The 20,181-nt window shown below is 38.2% G+C and overlaps 1 protein-coding gene across 7 annotated transcripts in view; it reads right to left on the reverse strand.

Moving 5' to 3' along the window:
• The window catches only part of PTPRM (protein tyrosine phosphatase receptor type M), a 440,879-nt gene that overhangs the window by 283,717 nt on the left and 136,981 nt on the right, over window positions 1-20,181 (reverse strand). For all 7 annotated transcript variants that reach the window (XM_066329240.1, XM_066329214.1, XM_066329205.1 and 4 more), the window contains exons 4-5: window positions 9,427-9,505; window positions 6,334-6,449 (exon numbers count right to left, since the gene is read on the reverse strand). In XM_066329240.1, coding sequence (XP_066185337.1) covers window positions 6,334-6,449; window positions 9,427-9,505 — 195 coding nt within the window. The remainder of the gene's footprint in view (window positions 1-6,333; window positions 6,450-9,426; window positions 9,506-20,181) is intronic.

Genomic DNA, 20,181 nt, shown 5'->3' on the forward strand with positions numbered 1-20,181 from the left:
TCCATGTGGATTTGAAGGTCCAGGTGGATTTAACAGAGTTTAGAGCGTACCTCTAAAAGCAAAACTACTACAGTTGATGAATGTTTCAGATTTACTTCTCTCAAATCTCTTTTGGACACTGGATATTACCAAAGAGATAGCAGATGAGGAGCAATATTTTTGTAATAAAAAGGCCTTTTTGAACTTCAGTGCCTCTATTAAAAGTTTTCAGGCCCCACATTGCCTTCATAAGCAGGAACAATTGGGTACACTAGTTGAATACCAAACGCATATTTCAGTGTCACAAACACTCTTGGCAGAGCAGAAAGCACCTCTGCCAGACAGGGGATGAAGAAAGGCCACTCATTATCACTCCTTGCAACCTGATGGATGACCAGCACCACTAGAGAGGAAAGGCAACACAAACACAGTACATATCACAAGCCTCAGACAGTCTGTTCTTCATAGATGTTTTTCTGTGATGTACTCTGCAATTACTGAAAAACAACTAAAACTGATTAATCACAACTAATAGAAAATATGGAATATATACTGCCAAAAAAGTACTAAATATATATACATGAGTGGCAAGGGAGACACAAAGAAATTAACATTCCAAAACCTGGCAATAGTATCAAATAATCACCAGAATTAGGAATAAAAATTAACTTTCACCTATGCAATAATATATAGTGTCCCTTCCTATCAGACATTAATTGTCCTTCTAACAGTAAAATTGTCTTTTGTTATCTACAAAAAAACACATCAGGATGCACATGCTTCAGGATTCTTGCAATCTTGGCAAAATCTTTAGCTGACTGATGTCATTAAAGCTCTTCCCAAGGCAATGGACTCAAGAAAATTTGCAGTGCACAAGGTGGTTTGAGCAGTCTTGGAAGACTGACTGAGCTATTGACGAGCAGGAGGAAGAACGGTCTTGTGCATTCCTGTAGTACACAAATGCACCTACTCATCACACACCAAATACTTAATGTTCAAAAGAACATATTTAGGCCTAACTCACTGTACAGTTTACATTAATAGTTCCACCTGTTTGTGTAACTAAGTTGTTACACATGTGTAAGATTTAAAAGTTAAATTACTGCTTCATTATCTTAGTACTCAAAAATGGCTGAAACACTTTTTTTTCCTCAAGTGCTTCAAAGCTTGGCAATGAAAATGATAATTTTGGGAAAGACTCAGAGTTTAAAGCACACTAGAAAATTCTTATCAAGTCCAGAACTTTGTTCACCTTCTGGGTTACTGAATGCCATTTACATAAATAAGCACATGCACACAGACACAAGTTTTGTATATCCTATAAATCAATTTGATTTTCATCATCTGCCAAGAGCAATTTCACTGGTTCTACATTCTTACAAGGATGTTTTTGATACCTCTCATTTGGGTATGTGTGTATTCCTGAGGAAAACAATTTGCTTTCCAGAACTCCCTCTGACACAGGACTGTATCTCTTCCTTTGAAAAAGTAATAAATAATGCATACAAGTAGTTTTGTACATAGATGAATAAAATCTTTCATAGTCTTCACACCTTCAGGAAAAGATTACTGAGGATACAAAAATAACAATACACTGAATAAGGTGAAAGACAGCTTTCAGGAAGACGAAAAGAAATGCCAAATCCAGGAAATAAACTATTTACATAAGGTATGAGAGACTGTGATACTGCTCTGAGTTTCTTGGCTGCAAATGAAGTAGTACACATCCTGCATGCATAAACCAAGGTATGAAAGATTTCACCCTCTCCTCTTTTAGCAAAAAAAATCCATTAGTCTCTTGCTACTGGTAAATTTGATGATGCTGCTTACTACAGCTGTCAGACATATCCTGAGATCCTCTTGTTATCTGCTCACCTTCAACAAATTTCTACTTTTAGTTCTCTATTTCTGCAATAAAAATTAAGTGTTTGAGAATTACATTTTAAAGTAACTACTTACATTTCAACCATGTTTTAGAATAAAGCCAGGAAAAATAAATTACTGCAGTGAAGTGATGACCTCTCTTTCTCATCAGCTATAGCTTTCCACTCTTTGAGGAACCTCTCTCAAGAAAGCCTACTCACATTGAGTCAAAGCACATGTCTGAAAAATGCAACTGAAATATAAAAAGATTGTGTTTGATATTAAAATGGAATTTCATTATATCTGGGTATGATTTGACAGCAATTTCCTGTAAATCATACTGCAGATCATTCTAAGAATAAGAAGCACACAGAGGCAACTGAACAAACTCACTGCAAATAATGAGAAGCAGCAGATGAGGATGGGAAAATGAAGAGATGAGACAGGCCTCAGAAGCTAAGGAAAACAAAGCAAATTCTTTGCAGCCAACACACTGCACCAGAAGCAGGTTACTTCCAAAAAGGAATTCTACCCCCTCTCTCCTGTAATTCAGATTTGTGTCTCCTATGCCAATCTGCAGGACACAGGCTTTTCAGATGACTGTCTCAGCTGCTTTTATCTGACCATTAATGGTTTAATGTTCCACCTGTGCATTTCTTTCCAAGAGCGGGAGCACAGGATGGAGCACAGGAATGACATTTTTGCTCAACCATGCAACAGAAGAGAAAAAGTCAACCCATACTGGCAATAGCCTGTGTTGTTCACAGACAAAGAAAAAAATGTAAAAAAGAAAATGTGAGCAGATTAGACATATTTGTTAATTGTAGACATTCAGATTTATTTTTAAGGTATGTTTATATTTAGAACATTAGCTAGTGGAGACGTGAACTCAAACATACAATCTAACCAATGACTTTATTAACCAGACACTCATTACAATGACAAAAACGAACTTGTATGGTACCATGTGGTATTCTTGAGTCCTTTCATTTGAATTTAACCTGAAGTGGTATCACTGAAAAGACCCACCATTTGCTGTCAGATTACCTGACAAGCTTGTGATCACAGCTCATAAGCTACAGAGTATGGCTGTCTAGTGGAATGAGGAAAAAATGTTTTTCTGCACAATGCAGTAGGTAAACAGCTTTCTGTCTTACCTTTCCCAAAAGAGTAAATACTGATCACAGCATCATGAAACAAATTTCATGCCTCAGCGGTCTAATTTGGGCAGCTAACATAAGAACTGTGATTCCCTCAAGGCCCTTTCAATTGCAAAAAGTTCTACAATACTCCATAAATTAACAGACTTCATGTTCCATAGGGAATAAGAGTGACAAAGACTTGAAAAGAGAAAAAAACCTGAGGGAAATAAAGTATGATTTATGGATTTCACTTAGAACTGCTTCAAGGCCTGGGCATTATTAGACTAAGAACATCTATGCTGTTTCCAACAAGTACTTAGAAAAGACATGGAGACTAAAACAACAAACCAACTCACAACTATTCATTTGCTTTAAAGAACATATGGCCCTTACAGTCTAGCAGACTGTAAAAAGTAAAGAATTTGTTCATCAGATAAATGCGTACCTCCAAACTTGAACTCTGCTGCACAGAAGCAGATAGGTACTAAATAAAAGAGACAGAAGTACAGTAACGAAATCCTGCCACTACTGGAAAGTGCAGAAGTGTCACTGAATTCAGTGGGTTTGTGATTTCATCCTGGCAATTTACCTCTACTTCAGACTAACAACGTGAATCTGAAAAAATATCTGAAAATGACAGGTCCTGGAAATCATCTGGGAGCAAATTATCTCAGAGTATTCTGAAATTGTCAAATCCAACAGATTAGGCCACCTGATATGACTTACATGGCAGAAATGCTGAAAAGCCCCTGATAATATCACTCAACTGTATTTATTTATTTATTTGCTATCATTTACCCTCAAAGTTTTACAGGTGTAATGAAACAAACCACCAAAAGGAAGAGCAGAAAAGGCTTAGTCTTCCTGGTGAACAAACCAAGCACATCATAGTGATTGCACGATTTGTTTGCAGTATCACTAAGGCCCGAGTGCCTCTTACCAGAGTGCTAGCATCAATGTTTCCAGGCAATGGTGTTCATTCTATTCTAGCTCTAGTGTGTATAAGAATGTCTTTGATGAGGATTTTTGTTTTGTAGTTGAATATTGGGTTTGGTGCTGCTGGGAACGCAAGGATCTTCAACCAGTCATATGATGTAGAAGATAACCGTGTTTTCTGACAGATGTTCCTGACAGCTGCACTGCACTCCTAGTCCTGCTGCAGTGTCATGAGATGCCATACACAGGCATACACAAAATTCAGCATAATACCATGAAACCAGAGGGGCAGGTGATGAATGGATAGCTGCATGGGCTGGGGATCTGTTACCCAACAGTGACCTAGTGCATTAAAACACAGCTGATCCTGTTGGGAACTGTTATCTCATAGCCTCGATTCGCAGCATCCCACACATGGAGCTGTTTGATCAGCCTTACTGTAAAGTTGCAGCAGACATCTGTGGAAACTGGCAAACAAGTGCAAAAATAAATCCAAGCTATTCAGGAGATCCTGTTAAGTTCTAAAACACTCTTATGCAAAGGCACACCTGGAATTTGCACAACCTTAGGCTGATTACCAGGGAGACCTATAGCTGTACAGGCAGAATAAATAAACAGTGGCCCTGTAAGAAGATAAAATTCCTCTAAAAGTCTGTCTGTCACTACTTTCTGATCTTTCATACAGAAAAGAAAATCTCATAATCATGTATAAACAAGGAATCAATTAAGCTCAGATATTTTGGAATTGCTATGCTGTCAATAAAATAGTTTCGTATTACATAACCGCTAGAAGGACATGTAATTTCTACAATAAAGAAATTACATTCCACCCTGGTAAAGAATTTATGCGTGTCCTAAATACTGTGAAAAAAAATTAAAGGTGAAATGACACTGTCCTGAAACATTTGAAAAACTGAATGGAATGAGAATTTCCTTATATTGAATTCTATCTTCAGTTTTACAATAGAACATTACGTTGAAGTTCAAAGGTTCTGGAAAGGATATAACTGATGAAATAGCAACCTATTATTTTCCCATACATGCTAAACCCTTTCTTGACTAGGAAAATAATTCTTTCAAAAATCTTGGTGGCTTAGGAAAGACAAGAGTCTAATTCTACCGCTTCAACAGTGAATACTGCCTTTAAGAGGCTGGAGCACTAGAAAAATATCAGCCTTGTATTGGCCAGAGGTTGGAAATGCCCATGCAAATGCAAATGCAAATAAAACCACAGGAGATTTTCACAGCCTTCGATGGATTTGACCAAGCTCTTTCTCAACAGACATAACAGCTCATCATTCATATACAGATAAATATGAGGCGTTGCTTTTCAAGTAATATTCATTATTTTTTTGTGTGTGTTAGATTTCTTCTAACTACTTGGTTGTTTAACTTGATACACTTAAATAAATAATTTAGGAAATGCGAATGCAACGGAAAAGGATAACTACAGCAAAAGCATGAAATTGTTTAAAAGCAAAAATAAAGAATTTCATTTCTAAATCCCACCTGTTACCACTGCCAATTTCACCTATCCCTCTTTCTCCACTTACTGCAGCTTCATCTGACTGATCTTCTCAGACACTGTTTCACTTACTTTGATTGACCTTACTTCCTTCTCACAGACAGTGTCTCAGTTCCAGCACGCTGGTTTTCATGCACAGAAATCACTGGGATCTGGGGGCTGCTGTATTCCTAATGCTAAGTCCAAACACTCACTATTGCTTACTGTAAGGAACAACTCTGCAGTAATAGCAGCAAGACAGCCATTTACCTTGCACCCCCATTATTGAAAGATAACAAGCACAAAGGCATGTTTTTGATACCAGGTTACATACATGAATAAGGGAGCACGATCTTTACTGAAAGAAAAGGAGCTGGAGACAGACTTTAAATCAAATTCTGACACCATCTAGAAGCTACATTACTGATTAAGTAAAAAACAATGGACTCAATAAATATAAGTAAGATTTTTTTGGCTCTGTAATACAGAAGGTCAGATTTGACTGTCATACATGGTGTTTCTAGACCTAAACTGTAAAAACAGAATTTTAGCTGAAAATAATGAACAGAAATAGAGGGAAGACAAGAAAATCATTATGCCTAATATTGCAGTTAGCCAGCATAGACATTGTAAAAAAATCATCTGTTCTTCTTGGGGATTTAGCCTTTACTCATGGCCACACGTAAGGAAAATAGTACCTTTATTTTCAGTAAGGCATTCCACTGAAACAAGGCAGGAAAATCTTCCAGTAGCACTTTCTACAACACAACACCTACCATGCAGCAGTTCAAAGGCACTATAAAATCTAATATTGATGAAATGGACAGACCATAATTTTTCATGTTTTGCATTCCTTTCAGTGTCTCCCCTCTCACCAGATACCAGTGCATTAAGAAAAGAAGAAATTACCTGTAACCACAGTCTGTCACCTGAGTCTGTTCCACCATTGGCAGTGCATTGAAAAGTAGCAAACTGTCCTGCATTGACTTCCACGCTCTGAAGACGCAAGAAATGGGGAGTTTTTGCTGTTGGAAAAGATACAAGTGTTAAATTTATGCAAGAATAAAGTACTGGTTATAAAAAAAAACTCCAAGCAAACAAAATAGTTCTGATTTAAAAGGTTCAGATCACTGACTACACATTAGATTCTAGGTTGGTTTACTTCCATGCCTTAGAAAGAGCAGAATAGAAAGGTGCTCTGTAATTGCTCCTGCTGTGTAGATTACCCTCGCTCAGCATTCCTCTTGTAATAACAATCTATTAAAAAAGATCATATTGGATACGAATAATGTTTTGAAGACAAACCTATTAGATGCTTACACTACCAACTAGACAAGCCAGTAAGAAATTGTTTTATCAGGGGAATAGATTTTTCTCCTTGACCAAGTATACTGTCTATAGAAGTGATCCTTTAGAAACACAGCCCACCACACAAGTACAGTACTAAAAGGCACACCTCACCAACTTCAGCTGTATTCTTTGAACACAATTCTTTTCAACAACACAGCAGAAAAACCCCGAAACACAACATATATTTTCCATACCAATGCTTATCTTTCACTTAGAAAGAGAAAACTATCTCAGTAAAAATTAAAGCAATATACCTAAAAAGTAAACTAATTAACGAAACTGATATTCCAACAATAATTATATCCACTGAAGTAAAAAAGATAGTGTACGTATTTTTGTTGTACTAGAAAGAGGCAAGCATGTAATATAGAAAAACAGAGATATTTGATACCAAAATCTATCCTTTAAAGCACAATATTTCCGAGCCTACTCAAATCCTACCACAGACAAGCAGACTTCTTGAACTGTCTATATTAGTGATAAACCAGGCTTTGAACATTGCTTTTCAACATGAAAATCTTAGTACTAGTAGTAGACTGGCAAACGAAACATCTATTTTCTAGCAGAATGCTACAATCATTTAAAGTGTTGATGATATTTTCTTAAAAACCCTTATTACTGGGGGAAATTGCATTTTTAAGGAGTTTATAAATATCTAGCTTCACAAAAAGGTTGCTAAATATCCAGTGCAAGACAGCACAAGGAGGAGGAGGAAGAATAAAACAGCTCAAATTAATACCTAAATATGGGATAAAATATTTCCATAACTATCATTATGGCAAATCTATTACACATACAGACTTCTTTTTCTTAAAACATTTCCCAATTAGAACAGACAGAGTTTAGGCCAAAATTATCCACTTTTTTTGCCTATGAAAGTATTTGTGTAAGAATATCTAGTAAAATTCTTCAGTTTGTTCCCCATTTTTCATCTGTTATTTCTTTTTGTTTGTTTGTTTTATTTTCATTTTACTGGTTCCTTGGTCGTCTTAAACTCTAGAAAACTAGCTTTTCTGTATTATCAAATATGGTTTTAAGTGGAGAAGAGCATTGGGTTTTAGAAACAAACACATAAGCACAAAAACCTGCCCATCTACCACAACACATCCCCTTTGATTTCTACGTGCCTACAATTTGTTCTTTGGCTTGGTCTTTTTTTGTACTACCCGGGCAACTGCCTATCAAATATCTTTCCCATTTCAATTTTTGTTTAAAGAGTTAATAATTCCAGGACTATTTTTTTTCCTGGGAATACAGAGAAAGAATATCATGATAAGCTTTACAAAGTTTTATACATAGACTAACTTTACTTCAATTTTCACATTTTTTCAATTTTCTTTAGACAATTTAACTGGTTTGATGTCTTAATTTCTAACATTTTAATTACTTCATCAAAGAACTTTTCATTAAAGCTTTTGCTTTTCAATACTGTTATGTTAGAACTCTACATGCTGTGGGCTATAACTCAGTCTTCCACATTAACAAGAAGTATTTGCAGGTTTTGAGAATTGATTGGTACAAACACAGACCAAACCTCTCAAGATCTGTGTAAAAAAATTAGTAAGCTGCTAAAATGCTGCTTCAGACTTTTCCTACCTGAACCAAGGATATAAATTCAAAAGGAAGAAGCCCCTATACTTTCTAACAACATGAGAGCCTGCTGTGTTTATTAAAAGTAAGTGACTCAGAAATAACAGCTGCTGATTCTGCATAACTGTCTCAGTGTTTGAAGAAATGCGTGTGTCTTCTTGCCATTAACACTAAAACCATTTTTATGAGGTGCTTTGGTACTAACTGATAGAGCACTTTTTATTTGGAATCACAGCTCTTACTTAAAAGCTGCAACAAATACATACAAGCAAAAATATGTTATAAGAGGAACAATCACACAGAAGTTGGTGTCTTCTGCTCCACTCAGTCATTTGGTCAGCAACATCACAACCTCCTCTTCATGTATGATCTTAATTAATCTTATTTAAAAACCAGCATACATGTGAAGTAATGTTTTATTTAAGTAGCCTATTCAATTATGTCTGGATTACCACATTAAAGCTATATTTACAAGGTTTGACTTGTCAGTTCAGGATAACTAGTACTACGTATTCTTAATAATGAGATAAAGAAACATATCTGAAGTATAAAGTAGTAAAACAGTGCAGAAATGGAGCCATGAACCTTGGGAAGTACCCTAAGTAACCTTGCTTAGCAAAGCCTCAGTCCTCAGCCAGCTGAGTTTTCTTCCTTCTAAGCCTTGGAAAAAATAATTATATATACTCAGCTGTTGTGCTGTCCAACTGCTCTCACTAATGTCTCAGCTTGTGGCTGCACTGAATTTTTGATGCAGACAGGAAATTCACAGAATTCTTAGAATCACAGAATCATGATGATTTTGTTTTGAAGCAGTTGCCACATGGCCCAGTTTGGGTTTGGGACTCATGCTAAGTGCTGTACACGAGGTGCCCATAGGAGAGCAGTCTTTAAAGACAATAAGGTGCAATGATGCCAAGTTTGGCAACACTTCATATATATATTCAGCCTGTACTTATGGCAGTTACATTGTTTTCTGACATTTTCCTTATTTGTTGCTCCACATTTATTGAAGCATAGTGACACATTTATTTTAGTGCTTTACAACACACGATAGGTACTTACTACATGGATGTCCTAGAACTTTCACTTCATCAATAGCCACATATCCAGAGTGACCTGAGGTAACCACTTCAAAAACAACCTGAGAAGCAGAAAGAGAACTTGAGTTAGCATCTTTGGAACACAGGGAATATAGAAAGAGTGTGTCATGCAAAAATACATCAACTCTTTCAATATGTAAAGAATACCTGGAAAACAAAACAATCATAAAACCCTCAAAACGTTTTGCTCTTAACATTAAAATTAACCAGAACTTAAGCGACATTTTTCATGTTTACATCGTTTTTGAAGATTTACAAGCAGGATCATATAGAGCTTGCAGTAGAAACAACCAATCTCCCCAGTATTTGCTCTGCCAAAGTAGTAACGTGATAAATGCCTTAAGTATTAAGATCAGCACTTTTATTTTCAATTCTTTATCTAGCAGAATGAACTGGCTTAGTTTTAAAAATTACAGTTCTGCAGTATGCAGAGATTTTTAGGGTATCAGACACAAACATACCTATTTTCAGGAATGTATTTTGCATGCTTTTAATCTTTCACCAAATGCAGTGAAATAAGCAGAGCAGATGCATTTGCCATGGTTTGTTTAATGGCTATAAATAGGTCACAAAATAAATGGACTGTTCTTGTAGTTTGAATTGAGTACACACTAAAGTAAACCTCTGCAAAGTTTGGCATCCTTAGCTTTGAACATCCCAAGAATGTTTATATGGAATAGATGAAAATATGCCGGTAATGTTACCAGGTACATTTCCACAGCAATGCTCAAGAAGTTCATGCTAAAATCTGAGTTGCAATTTTTTTTTTTTTTTTTTTTTTTTTAATACTTCACTTTTGCTCAGGAAGTTAACTCTAAGTGTCTTTTGTAACTGGTCTCAGGAAGAACCCTGAGGAAGACAAAGCTCAGAAAACATTTTTTGCATATATGCTGTACTTGACCTTGAACTATATACCATATCGCTTCCTGAATGATACAGAATGCAAATATGTTATGAGGAAAACATACATCTCCATTATATATCACAATTTCCTGATGTTGAATAAACACTCTCGGAACACTAATTCTGTTTTTAAAACAAACCTTGCAATGCCCTTCTGCCTCTGCTTTCTCCCTTCTTTCTTACTGCTCTTCCTGTGGACACCCATCTGTTGTTCTCTCCCAGATTTCCTCTTCCTAATTTCTGTCTATTTCCCCTGCCCAGTCCCACTGGAACAGAATAGCTGTAAACCTGGCCTTAACTCCACACAGTTGAAAAGGAAAAAATACTTTTGATTCTAGCTCTGCTTCCTGTCTACACAAAAATCCAAGGTAATGCACCAGTATTGCCACTACATGAATCATGCAGCAAGAAAAAAAAAACACAAGACGCCAATGAGCAAAGTCCAAATGCTGCCACAGAAATTTTTCAGAAACAAGTTCTGCAAGAAAAGGGTTGCTCAGTTGGCGTTCTAAATGCCAGATGGCACTCTACTGGCTTTTAGAAGTTGGTATTATTGATCCACAGCAACAGGCAGAACAGGGTATGGATTTGGCTCCCAGCCAAATTTTGTAGAACATCCAGAGCAGCACCACTCAAAATTTCAAAGGATCTCTTTTCCTACAAAGAAGAAAATCTCCTGATGAAATTTGTCTTAACTATCTTGGGAAGCAGAAGTTCTTAAAGACGAAAAAGAGCAAATACTCAATGAATAACCTGCATTCAGAGACCTGCAATAACTCTGGTTTTAACCATGATTAGTACCCTCACTGTAACAGCCTTGAAATGGAAATAGAGAGGTGATGTGCACTAAGTAACCCTAAGTTTTAACTGCAGTGCAAGACCCAAGAATGTAGCTCCCACTGTCAGTCGCAGAACTTTGAAAAAAGAACAGGCATTTCCCTCTATTAAGCAATATGACAAAGCTGCAAGTTCTTCATTTGTGTTACAATCTCTGAAAAAAAATAGTAATTATGTTGATGCCCTTGAAAAAAGGCAGAGAATGCTCCATTTCCTGAAGTGTTACCAAGCCTATTCCAACCTGAGAACATCTGAAAGACCACAGGGTATGAGAAGCATGGCACAGCCCCAGGAGCCTGCAGTTAAGGCAGAGACGTTGCAACATGGTAATGGAGAACAGGGAGAAGACAACCAGGTCTCAGAAACGATGGAAAAGTTTCCCAGGGAAATATGTTGCCACACAGTAATTCCTCCAGATAACTGAATCTAGCTGTGGATGCAAAGACCTGCCTCTAAAAACAACAAAGGGCTGGGGACAATTACTGATTTGTTTCCTGTATTCCCTAGTGGCTTTGAGTTTTCTCTGTTAAGAAGAAAAAATACATTAACAATTAATTTTCTGGGGTTGACTGAAACATAACCTACAAAAATAAAAATAACCCCTCTCTTTCCTATGGAGCACTCAGTATAAGAGTAACTGCACAAAGCCTACCTGAAAGGCCTACCTGATCCATGATCCCATCACTGTAAAGTATGCTTTTTCAGGTTCTCAACTTTCAGACAGGCTAAATTCTAAAAGATACCCTGAGGAACTGGCACATGCACACCTGTGGAGCAGCCAGCCAAACCAGTGAGAAGTTTTGTGCTAAAAATGTTACTGCCAAGTAACAGGGACTTAACTATTTTTCAAAAATGCTTCATAAGAGTGTCTTTTCTAAAGAACTACCTGACTTCCACTCAATAACCTGAGCTTTATGAAAGAGAACATATGCAATAACTAAGTCAATCACAAAATTATTTCCATAATTCATAACATAATAATTCCTACTCCTTCAGTTCACAGGCAGAAACTACAACCTTTAAACAACTGAATCAGAACTGCTAATGACAACAGCGGAGAAAAACTCATACAACTGATCTAAAATACCCTGCTGTATCTCCAGACAAAATACTAAAAGTGTCACTCCACAAAAAAGCCAGGCACCCTATCAAGAAAATGCCAGTTGGACATACAACTGCATTACAGTTATTGACATTAAAGGGAGTATGTTCCAAAGAAAAGTATTACAAATTGAAATACTGTCAGTTTAATAGTGCTTCCATTAAAACCAATAGCCAAACTTGTATCAACTCTAATGACTGTAACTTTTAGTCTCTTTTGACATGGAAAATGCCATTTTTAGTAAATGGAAAGAGGCACTAAAGCCAACAGCGACATTATCATTGTCAAAGAGAGACACTGATTCATACGTAGAAGAAAAAATACGCACATATACAGACTGGTCAGAATGAAATAAGAGCAGACATGAGGAGAAGGTGTTGAAGAACATGAAGGTGTTGCTGGATGAGAAGGTCAAAACGACCCAGCCACATGCATTTGCAGCCCAGGAAGCCAACTACATCTTGGGCTAGATCAAAACAGGCATGGCCAAAAGGTCAAGGCAAGTGATTTTCCCACTCTACTCCACTTCAGTGAGACCCTACCTGGAGTTCTGTATTCAGCTCTTGGGCCCCCAAGAAGGGCATGAATCCTGTTGAAGGAAGCTGAGAGAAGCGCTACAAAGATGGTGAGAGGGTCAAGCACCTCCTCTGTGAAGAGACTTAGGTATGTGGGGGTCATTCAGCCTGAAGAAGACAAGGCTCCAGGGATCACAGAATGGTTTGGGTCAGAAGGGACCTTAAAGGTCATCTAGTTCCAACCCCTCTGTCATGGGCAGAGACACCTTTTGTTAGCCAGACTGTTCAGAGCGCCATTCAACTTTATGTCATTATGGGATACCACACTGCAGGTGTATACATCCTGGAGATCTTTCTGTGGCCTTTCAATACCTGAATGGGACCTACAGGAGAGCTGGAAAGGGACTTTTCACAAGGGCACATTATGATATGACAAGGAGCGATGACTATGAACTGAAAGAGGACAGATTTAGGTTAGATATTAGTATGAAAATCTTCACTACGAGGGTGGTGAAGCACTGGAATCCGTTTCCCAGAGTAACTGAGTCCCATCTCTGGAAGTGTGCAAAGATAGGCTGGACGGGGCTTTGAGAAACCTGGTTTTAAGGAAGGTGTCCCAGCTGCAGCAGCAGTTTGGAGCTAGATGATTTTTTAAGTCCCTTCTAACTGAAATCATTCTATGATTGTATGAACATGACAGTTTATTTCAGATTTGGTAATATAATCCCTCTTCTGTTCACAAGCTGTGAAAAACTATTAATTGCTGTATATAAATTCAGTATTTTGTTCTATCTGAACTGATGAATAAAGATTACAGATGCAAGTATTTGCTAACTAAGCATTTTCCCTTTTTAAATTAAAAAAAGGAATCTGATCCTATGCATTACAGGTTTTTGAAAGTCCTGGTAGGAGTGCTACACACAGTGAGAGAGAGACCTGAGAAACACTTCAGGTAACCCATTTATTCACTGAAAACATTAAACAGGAATGTCAAGATTCTTCACAAATCTGGATCAATCTTCCTAGTAAATTCACTAGAAATGAAACCTAGAAACCTATTTTGCATGCAATTTTCTCCATAATTTCCCATTTGAAAAGTAGCTTGGCCTGTAAACATTAACTTTTTTACAGCCACCTCCAAACTTTGTCTTTTCTCCTGGGTGACGCAACACCTGCAGGCAATACAAAAGACTCCAGTCAAAACAGAGAAATCACTCCAGCAACGTCAGACTGGGCGGCCCTTGGATTTTTTGCCTATTATTCCGCCACCTTATCAGTCCGGAAACAACTGGTTAAAACACGCAATTCATTTGCTCAGGAAAAACTGCTGAACACTGCCCTGAGAGCTGTTTTACACCATTCTCCCTGCAGCAGGCCTGCCAAACAGGAACCAGGGAAGCAGCTTAGCACTGCACTGTCCCTGATCCTCCCTGCTTCACTGAAGAGCAAAATTAGCTTTTCAGTCCTGCCACTTCCCCTTGCTACAAATGAACAAAGAAAGGGGGTCTGCTCACCAACATAAATGCTTACTGCTGAAAATGTGCAACTCAAGATAACTCGTTTGTTCCAAAGAACAATAGAAATAAACAGGTTTTGTTGCCACACAACCTCACTCTGTAAATTCCTGCCTTTGTTGCTGCAAAATTACAACACTTTCAGTCAAAGGTGGATTGTACCTAATATAAACACTGTCCTTCACACGACTTAAAAATAGCACTTTGCAAGACCAAGAAAGAGAAAGGAATATTAGGAAAGCTGCTTAAGCTCAGGCTGCAATCCTGCCCCCCAAAATCCCCAGTGATTAGGCAGTGCTGCATCACACGCTGTGCTCCCTCTCTGCCTGCTCTGCACAGAGCGCCTTTCTTTGTACTGTACAAGGCACTGGGAACGGTGTCTCTCCAGAAAATCGGCACTGACTTGTGGGTTGAATTCCTCCCCCCTTTCTGCCTTATCCTAGGACTACCTGCCTCATCACAACAGCAGCAACAGCTTTCTCCTCAAAGCCATGTGAAGGCAGGTTCCTGAGCTGGTCCTCCCCAGGCCCTGGCAGAGGTCCATCACAGCTTGTTGACCTGGGCTGCCTAAATTGCACTCAGGTCTCCCTGGCTTGGAATTTGCTTCATGCCATTTCCCTCCCCACCTCTCATTCCTACACAACTGCCACGTGGCCCTCACACCTGCACTCAAGCACATGAAACAACATTTTGGTGGCTGCTGCCAATCCAAGATCACAAAGAGAGATTTTTGCCAAGACCGAAAACTGAACTCCTGACATTAAGGCTCGTTAAATCCTATTCTTCTCCTTCTGTTTTTAAACCAGTTGCTGTCTTGTGTTTTTCTGCTGAAGGCCCAAATGCTTTTCTGGGGTAGGAACAAGGGACGTGAGCAAGTAACAGTCATGTGTATATGACAAAAAACGCATGCTTCCTTACTTGTGACCATTTTTAGACTGCTGGGCGTTTTCAATTGTAGGTATGTGGTTTGCCCCGGTGCATCTTTCTCAAAATAGCTATTCCCAAAGCACATAAGTCAACGAAAATGAGCTATTTAGGATGCCTGAGACAGGTTTGTTTTTCAAAATTCAATATGCATTTCAAAGTTTCTTTGGAGTTCAAAGCACAGTTCAGGAACTGTATGTGTGCAGTTGAATGCAGCACACACACCACATGAGAATGTAAGCCTGACTTTTACTGCACAAGAAGCTTAATAGTCTGTCCTAGATGAGAATTTAAGTACACTGCATAAGCCAAACTCCAAGCAAAACATGTACAAAGCAGGCCATGAAACAAATGTATGTTTAAGCCCAGATTTTTAAAGTTAGGTTTGATCTACTGCTTCTTATTCCCTAAACTCCCAATTTACAGGGGAAAGTGTCAAAATGGTGAAGGGTAAATCTCATCTCTGTGAAGTGATACCATGTAACTCCTTTGTGTCCTTACTAAAAAGGATCAGGAATTACTGCCAGGCTCTTACTCCATTTTTTCACTCCAGCCTCACAGGATTTTACATTTAAAGACCGTATAGTGGCACAGACAGTTATGTTACTCCACTGGAAGCTATTTTTAATCCTTTCAATTCCATTTCTGGACTTGAAATCTACAATGTTTGTTGTTTTATTCAATCAAGATTTGTTTCAGTTCACTGCTGCCATGACCGATTTCCAGCAAAGTACAAAGCAAATAATTCAAAATACAAAAACTAATAGGGGGATGGTGTGTGGCTTGCAGTGGTGCTGTGCTAAATTGCTTGCTTGAAGGGTTAGAAGCAGGGAACACAATCCCCTCACCAGATTCAGTTCAGTAGTAGCTTTTGCAGATCATGATGTTCCAAAATGACAACACTTCTAAAATGTAAAATTTTAAATACAACTAATTGTTCTGAGTATCATTAACTAACCTAGGGGAAGTAACCCTGAAATCACCAGATTCCTCACCTGCTAAAAAATCCAAATAAAAATAAAAATAAAACATCAAAACATTCAAGAAAATAAAAATATACACAAAACCCTCCCCCAAAAACCAAACCAACCTGCCACCCTCTTCTCACTAGATGAGGAGCCTTTTCCTGACTTGTATCTCAAAGCATCAATTTTAGAGCCTCTCAACCTACTGAGACTGCTTCCCAAGATCCTAAAAAAAAAATCTTGCCACTAACCAGAAAAATCTATGTAACATTCAATTCTCTTTTTCTACTACATTCTAATTCTATTCAAGTTAGGAGGAGGTTAAGGTCTTAGGAATTATGTGAAGCTTTGTTTTGTTTGCAGGCTGTCTTCAAAGGCACAATAAACTCCTTGATGGTCTTGCTTAAGAAGCACCAAATAGACAATAGCTCAGAAAAGCAAACAATTTCTCCCGGGCAAAATGTTAAAAAGAGGAAGGCAATGCTCCCTCAGGGGAGCACTCCTAAAGCGATTTTATAAAACAGAAATAAGACTAGTACCTGCAGAAATACACCAGTTACTTCGAAACAAATAGCTCACAGACCAGGAGGCACAGCAGAAAAGAACAAGCCGTGCTGATTATCCTGGACTCCCAGAAGGTATTCGGCAGCTTGAACCCATGTTACTGCAAGCACACTGCTATCAGCAGTGGACAGCAGCACAGACATACCCTAAAAATCCATGGCAGATGTTAGGCAATAGGACTTGGAAAATCATAAATTATGGAATTAAATATATCCTTAATTATCCTTAATGCTTGACAATTTAAATAATCAGCAAGTAATCAACAATTAATGTTGTTACATGCAGGTTGTAATTGTGATTTGTGATATATATGTAGCACAGCTTACCTATGGTGTGCAACATACACAAATAACTACCTGGCAAAAAGAAAAGAGTACATGAAAAGAAATTAATTATTTAGTTCAAAGACTGTACTTCTAAGGAGTCGATTCTAAATAGAAACCCAACCTGAACAATATTTACAAGCTTGGAAAACTGGTGCTACAATAATAAACTACTGTTAATTATTAAATCTTTTGAACCTTTTGCTTGTACACGTTTGCAATACATGGTTTAAACCAATAAATCTTTAGAAGGTGGATTAAAATTCACTCCATACTACATAATCTGATTTGTAGTCAGCTATCATTTAGTGGGAGCTATTTTGCCTACATTTTTCAACAGCAAAACAGACACAACACATTGTGTTTGAAAAAAATGCTGAACTGTATAAATATTATAACTCTGAAATGTTATCATACATAATTTGTTCTCAGAGTTTTGTCCTACATTTTGGTTTCATTTTCATCTAGACATCTTGCAGTTGTTTTGCTAAGGAAATGGAATTATAAAACATTCACAGATATGGATGACTACACAGATTATGCTATTTAAAACACAACAATTACATAATGCCATTGCTTTGTCCCTTCAGCTATTAATGCCATGTCTTCTCTTGGAGATTACTCATTGAAAACTACCAATCTTCATATAAGGTAAGTTAAAAAAGGGCTCCATCATTCCTTAAAAATATTCTTAAGGAGCTTTTCTTAATTATGTTCAGTATGCTCAGACAAACTCAGAAAATCACTTGGAAGAAGTCTTGTACACTTTGGAGGTTTTGTGCGGAACACATGGATTTATGCCGAAGGATGTTGGAGTTTTGGACTCCAATAGCAGCTCAGGAAACAGACTTGGTACTGTATTATACACCTATTAGATGAGTGGTGTGCCTTCAACACAATTCCTGCAGTCACTGAGCTGTCACCTAACTTGAAGCCATATTCTCACAAGACTCACGTATGGTCTCTCTCCTCTTCCTGCCCTTCTCCCAGCTGCTTTGCAGCTAACTTCCTGTCCTCCCCCACAACAAACTCTATGAAAACTGATGAAAGGAGTTCAGAAACACTGGAAAATTGCAAATGTCAGCACTCAAGTGAGGAAATTGCATCACAGATCTCCGAGAGGATGGAGGCACCCAAAAATGAGGACAATTAACTGAAAGCTCTTAAAATGGTGACAGCACTTCCTCGAGAATAAATTAGCTTATTTACAATGAAGCCAGTGAAGCTACAGTAATTAACTGTGATTCCCTGCACTGTCATGGATATTAACATAGCATAAGATCTTTTGGCACATCAGCTAAATTGCAGTACCTAACCAGGTATTATTTCAGACTATATGCAGCAAATGCAAAGAAAATTACTTACTATACTCCACAGTGAAAGAAAGATTATGCAAAAATGTCAACAGTTCCAGGAACAAGGAGAGCACACAGAATCCATTACAGACAGGCTCAGGCATCTATTATGCATCTGATGCGTGGTAATCTGCTAAACTGCAGTACCCCATCCAGTAAGGGTTCACCTACAAATAATGGTGAACAGTCCAGATGGCAGGTCTTGAGGAGAAAGAGGATGGGAAAGGTCATACTTTTATTTCTATGACCAAATACCCATATTACTCAGTCATCAGATAAATGTATCATATTGTCAGAAATCGGACACAGATTATTATTAATAACATTAGTAACAATATTTGAAACTTTCAGAAGTTTTGTGTATTTTTAAGAATATGTTAATTTACCTTAAAATTAATAGTCAGAGACAAGGCTTCTTCTACTAAAACTCCCCTGTCTACAACAGTCTTTTCGTTCAGAGCTAGAGTGAGCCTGAAGCACAACCCTCTTCTCTACTGACTACTGATTCCAGAGCAGTTCTGCTGCATAAAAACCAGACTGCTTTCAGAAGACCAAAAAGACCAAGAACTGGAAGCTCCTCTACTAATCCACTATACAGATGGGAACTTGAGCATAAGTGACACAGTCATACATTTACTCAGCATTCAGTACTCCTGAACCACCCACCACATTGACAAAACCTTCCAGTAAAATCCATGTTATAAACCACTGAGTTACATCCAATGTCAGCTGCAAAATTGTCTGTGGGATGCTCTGTCCTCTTCTCCTACCATCCACTGAAGTTAACAACAGAGACTGGTCCTCATTATTTCAGTCAAGATACAAAGGCTTTTTGGCAGCACTGGAAGGTGTTCTTAACATTGGCACCAATTTGGTAACATGAGGTCCTGATGTAAGGTCAGAGAATCATGGGAATGTCCTGAGTTGAAAGAGACACATAAAAAATATGGACACCACCTCCCTGCTCCTCACAGGACTACCTAAAACCAAACCAAATGACTGAGAACATCATCTAAACACTCCTTGAACTCTGGCAGGCAACAAAATACACACTGCCCTTTCACACTGAGAGATGTATGACCAAACCAAGCTTGAACTTTGTGATCAGGGTACAGCCTAATGCTCCAGAGAGTCAGGTAGCACACAGCTTCTCCCACAGGGCTGAAAGGAGCCTCAGCTCTGTTAACATGCCTGCCCTTCTCGAAAAGGCACAGGAGTATTATCACCTCATCGAGCCTGCAGACAATTATAAAAGAGCTACACCATGAAGTCTGCTGAGATGTCTGTAAGCTTACCCTGAAGCCTCTCCAGGAAGCCCTAAAACACAGTGGAGGAAGTTCCTCGGAATGTAGGGTAGAAGACTGTATGCAAATGCAGACCCTGTGAATACCATCTATCCAACCTAGGAACACACTATCAGAGGCAAGAGGAAATGAGTAAGTGTGCTCTTATGGGTCTGCAAGTATTGCATCCACTGCCAGGCAGCCCAGTACACAAGAATAAAATGTTTCTGGCCCTCCAAACTCATCTTCTGGAGTAGGACTTTGTTTCATTGTGGGCGAAAAAATTGTAGGAGAAAGACTCCAGAAAGTTCTTCAGCATTTTTTTTTCCCTTTGAAGAAAAAGGGTCCAAAAAGAACAGATTGAGTTCACTTGAGACATCCTCACAGCTCAGATGCTGCAGCCACAGAAAGGAGTCCACCGCAGCCTTCCAG

The sequence above is a fragment of the Sylvia atricapilla genome, chromosome 1 (genome assembly GCF_009819655.1).
Source record: "Sylvia atricapilla isolate bSylAtr1 chromosome 1, bSylAtr1.pri, whole genome shotgun sequence".
NCBI lineage: Eukaryota > Metazoa > Chordata > Aves > Passeriformes > Sylviidae > Sylvia > Sylvia atricapilla.